We start from the raw sequence: 5,000 nt of genomic DNA, 5'->3' as shown, positions 1-5,000 counted from the left end.
TGATATATTATAGTCATGGATATGAAAAAACTGGGTCACGGATTGAACACCTTAACCAAAGGTTAGCTTAATCAGAAATGGTTAAACGCCAACAGCCAATGATCATATCCACATATATACATACACATGATTCACAAGGGCATTTTTGCCTCGAAAGCTCTTTAGATTTTTGTATTTTTCTCTTGTATGCTTCCTACTGGTTTTCCATTCTAAACACAACTAATCCAAAGGAGGACAATGCCTGAAGCATTATAATTGTATGTGTGTATACATACACATAATACATATATCTGCACACAATATGTGTATACATATACCTATATAAGATATATACATACATTTATGTATGTACATTCATACATCCATGTAAATAAATAAATAAATATATATATATAGTTAATCCAAACAAGAAAGCACAAAAAAAACACAACAACGTGAGGACGTAGAACAAATATATTATTATTGGACGCTCAGGAAAGAAGGAAAGAAGGAGGGTTTAACGTTTCGAGCGGAGCTCTTTGTCGGAAACATAGAAGAAGGAAAGATCCAGAGAAGGCAAGACAGAGGGGAAAAAATCACCAACGGTACACACGAGGTCACATTTAGGAAGGGCATCCAGCTGTAGAAACACTGCCAAACCAGACTGGAGCCTGATGCAGCCTCCATGGCTTCCCAGAGCCCGGTCAAACCGTCCAACCCATGCTAGCATGGAAAACGGACGTTAAATGATGATGATATATATATATATATATATATGATGGGCTTCTTTCAGTTTCTATCTACCAAATCCACTCACAGGGCTTTGATTGGCTCGAGGCTATAGTAGAAGATATTTGCACAAGGTGCCACACAGTGGGATTGAACCCAGAGCCATGTGCTTAGTAAGCAAGCTTCTTACCACATGTACATATGTATTTTCATGCACACACACACACACATTAATTTCGCTGTAGCTAAACTCAACAATCCACTCCGTTAACTCAGTTACCCACAATCAAATCAACTGCATCTGCAACCATTACAGACTAACAACATTCATGAGAAACTGTTGATGCAGACACATAATGTATATTGCTTGTTAATATCTAAGTTATTAAACATTGCCGTAGAATGCCTGGACAGAAGAACCATAACTTCTCCATTCTGGCAGCAGTCCAAATGCTCTTTAACAAATGAGGCTGCCACATTCTTATGTTTTCTATACAAAGTATACAACAGGCAGATGGTACAAGAAATTTTATTTCATTTATTTATTTATTTATTAATTACGCAGGTAATTTTTTAGAGAAGCTACCTGTCTAAAAACTGGACTTCTGATCCCAACAGAATGTGAATATGGCAAAATGCCAAATTGGAAATGCTGACAAAAGCTTTAGAGTTTTATAGTCTATTCTTTATTTAAGGCATAAAACATAATAACACCATGCAACAATGCAACACTTAGATATGCAGATTAGAGTGCACATCAATATCATCAGTCATCTGGTCAACAGCAACCAGAATTTAGTAGTTTACAGTTTGTATTAAGCCCTATTATTTTTTTTATCACATTTCATGAACAAAAGCATTGTTGGTTACAAGTTTCCAACAGGCAAAAAGAGTAACAAGTGAGACTCAGTAAAACTCAAATAGAATAAATGCTACACAAGGTATTTGTTCAAAGAGACTGGTTCATTGTTTCCTCCCATTGTTAATTATATTTTTAACTAGCAGTATCGCCCGGCGTTGCTCGGGTTTGTAAGGGAAATAACTATATAAGCATTTTTAGTGAGTTATAGCAAAAAATAGCAAAAAAATGCATTAAAAATGGAATAAAAACTGATGGTAATTTTGGTGTCTTCAAGCTATGAAGTCGTTGTTCTAAAAGAACGCTGGTCTCCTTGACAATGCTTTACGACGTTGATTTCCTTACACTCCCTTCCCCACAGCTTCACGAGGGAGGGAAGAAGGGGGAGAAGCAAACAGGTGCAGGTGTGAGCGTGGACGCCAACTCCGCCGCCATTGACACACGAAAAAATATGCATTAAAATGGAATAAAAAATGATGTTAAATTATTTTTAAAATCGTAGACTCATCGTAGACATGCGCTAATACCCAGACGGGCTTGATATGAATCACGACTATAAGATACCCGAATTTGGTTAAACTGCACCGCAAAATGTGGGAGTAGTTAGGAATCTTAATCGAAGGGGACAGACACTCACACAACTACAGTTTTATATATATAGTTATACATTGGCAAAAGGCACACACACATACATGTTTGCGTTTCACTATTCCAAATTCCAGTCACAAGATATTAATCAATTCAAGGCTAGAGCTGAAGACACTTGTCTGAGTTGTTACAATGTGAGATTGAACCTAAAACCCCATGGCTATAAAACAAACTTTTTTATAGATGTAGGAGTGGCTGTGTGGTTAGTAGCTTGCTTATGAACTACATGGTTCCGGGTTCAGTCCCACTGCATGGCACCTTGGGCAAGTGTCTTCTGCTATAACCTCGGGCCAACCAAAGCCTTGTGAGTGGATTTGGTAGATGGAAACTGAAACAAGCCCGTCGTATATATGTATATATATATATGTGTGTGTGTGTTTGTGTGTCTGTGTTTGTCCCCCCCCAACATCGCTTGACAACCGATGCTGGTGTGTATACGTCCCCGTAATTTAGCGGTTAGGCAAAAAGAGACTGATAGAATAAGTACTAGGCTTAGAAAGAATAAGTCCTGGGGTCGATTTGCTCGACTAAAAAGGTGGTGCTCCAGCATGGCCACAGTCAAATGACTGAAACAAGTAAAAGAGTAACTACCTGGCAATAAATAGGATAGAATCATTAATAGAATAGAAATGTTGTTAGCTTATATGTTAAAGTAGCAATATTTAGTAGGCATCTTCAACAACAGAGGGCTATCAGCTTATCAGGTTTCAACACTTGATTATTAATGCATGATGTGAATAGCACAGCCTGATCACCTTTACTATTAAGGTTATGCCCCTGTACATACCATTAAGATGTGTGCTCCAGCATATGGCTTTAAGTCTCTAGGTAAAGATTCCCTTCGGTAATGAATGACCATGGGATTGCACCTAGAAAGTTACCCTTCGAGGTACAAGTCCAGACAAGGTTGTTTGTGGAAGACCAGCAGTCGCCCATGCATACCAGCCTCCTCTCTCCACACCACTGATGTTATTCTATAGCCAAGAGAACTGGAGTAGTGTGAAATAAACTGCTTTGCTCAAGAACACAACATGCAGCCCGGCCTGGGAAATGAACTCACTACCTCATGATTGTGAGCCTGATACTCTGACCACTGAGCCATGCACCTCATGCCTTTAACATATGAGTCACTACACATGCCACTAAGGCAGGGGTGGGCAAACTTTTTTGATCACGGGCCGCACAGTGCGTCTTTGGAACCTTGGCGGGCCTCATTTATAAAAATCAAGTGAAAATGTTTTTAAAGGCGATTATAGACCTATAAACACGCAATTGATTGAAAGGAAATTTTGTGAAATATTCCTCTCGGCGGGCCGCATGAAAACCTATGGTGGGCCGTAGTTTGCCCACCCTTGCACTAAGGTGTGTCTGCACTCTTACATTGGTTTGAGAATTATTTACAGTTTGTAGCTTCTTTCATATTTCTCAGGTATATATTTCAGTTTATTACACTGGAAATACTGAATAAGTCCCTTTTCCTCCCAGTCTGTATCATCAAGTAACTTTAGCTACCTTTCTGATTTTATACTGGGATAACAAATGCTTCAAGTATATTGGTTTCAAATTTTGGGTTCAAAGCTAGCAATATTAGGGGAGGGTGCAAGTCAATTACATTGACCCCAGTTCTCAACTGGTACTTATTTTATCAACCTTGAGAGGATGAAAGGCAAAGACGACCACAGCAGTATTTAAACTCGGAATGTAATGATGGATGAAATGCCACTAAGTATTTTACCAGGTGTGATAACAATTCTGCCAGCTCACCATGTTCAAATGTCTCAAGTATATAAGATCTTATTTTTAGATATGTATTTGAAATGGGTTCCTGAAGTAGCTGTATTAATTTCCATCATGGGTTTAATTAGCCTTAAGTAACTTCTATTCTACTTGTTTCACTCCGTCTCACCACCCAATCCTGCTTTATATATTTGAGAGCTTCAAGGGTAATGTCAAAGATGAATGTTAAAAGTTATATGTGCTAAACATTCTATCAAGCTATACCTACAACCACCACCACCACCACCACCACCATCACCATACAGTAATATGAGCCTAAATGCAATTTCATAAAGAGTTACATCAAATAAACCATGTAATGGTTAATCCCCACCAACTGACCCTTGAATACCTTTAGTGAATTCCAATTTATAGTAGGAATTGGGCCCAAACTCTGTCCTAAAGATAATTCCCACCCCTCCCTGAACTCTTGGAGGCTCTGAGAAAGGTAATGAGTGCAATTCTCCTTCATCTGGCAAATTCATTTTGAAAAAGTAAAAGCAATTGGCAACTACTTATTTTAATTAGTAATAATTAAATTGCTGTTGCACAATTTTAAGTTTTCTGAGGCATGTGATATAATGCATCTTGGAGCACAGTAGTGTGGGTGCATGTGTAGTTGTGTAGTCTGTGTGTGTGCACGTGCATGCACATGCACATGTGTATGTAGTCTGTAGGTGTATGTAGTTGTATGCATGTGTGTGCATATGCACACATACTTGTATGTGCACGTAGCAGCATTGAACTGTAGACTGTAGCTCTTTTCACTCATTGTTCACCTCTGCAAACCAATAGTTTTACTACAGACTTTAATAAAAATCCAGGGTGATACTAACCTCATATTCCATATCATAAGCCCGATCATCATCAAAATAAGGGTCTTCAAATTCATATGCATGAGCCATTTCAATATCCGTTAATCCCATATCAGCACTTGGTGAAAAGGCTACGGGACGTCGTGAAGATGGTTGATATAATCTGAAAAATATATATTTAATCGTGTCGTTAT

General features: G+C 38.4%; 1 protein-coding gene across 6 annotated transcripts in view; it reads right to left on the bottom strand.

Moving 5' to 3' along the window:
* The window catches only part of LOC115212087 (E3 ubiquitin-protein ligase PDZRN3), a 396,881-nt gene that overhangs the window by 122,954 nt on the left and 268,927 nt on the right, over nucleotides 1–5,000 (bottom strand). For all 6 annotated transcript variants that reach the window (XM_036503000.1, XM_036503003.1, XM_036503002.1 and 3 more), the window contains exon 3: nucleotides 4,828–4,969. In XM_036503000.1, the coding sequence (XP_036358893.1) occupies nucleotides 4,828–4,969 (142 nt within the window). The remainder of the gene's footprint in view (nucleotides 1–4,827; nucleotides 4,970–5,000) is intronic.

The sequence above is a fragment of the Octopus sinensis genome, linkage group LG5, assembly GCF_006345805.1.
Source record: "Octopus sinensis linkage group LG5, ASM634580v1, whole genome shotgun sequence".
In the NCBI taxonomy this organism is placed as follows: Eukaryota; Metazoa; Mollusca; class Cephalopoda; order Octopoda; family Octopodidae; genus Octopus; species Octopus sinensis.
The sequence above is the reverse complement of the archived record's forward strand: the minus strand, read 5'-3'. Positions and strand labels throughout refer to the sequence as shown.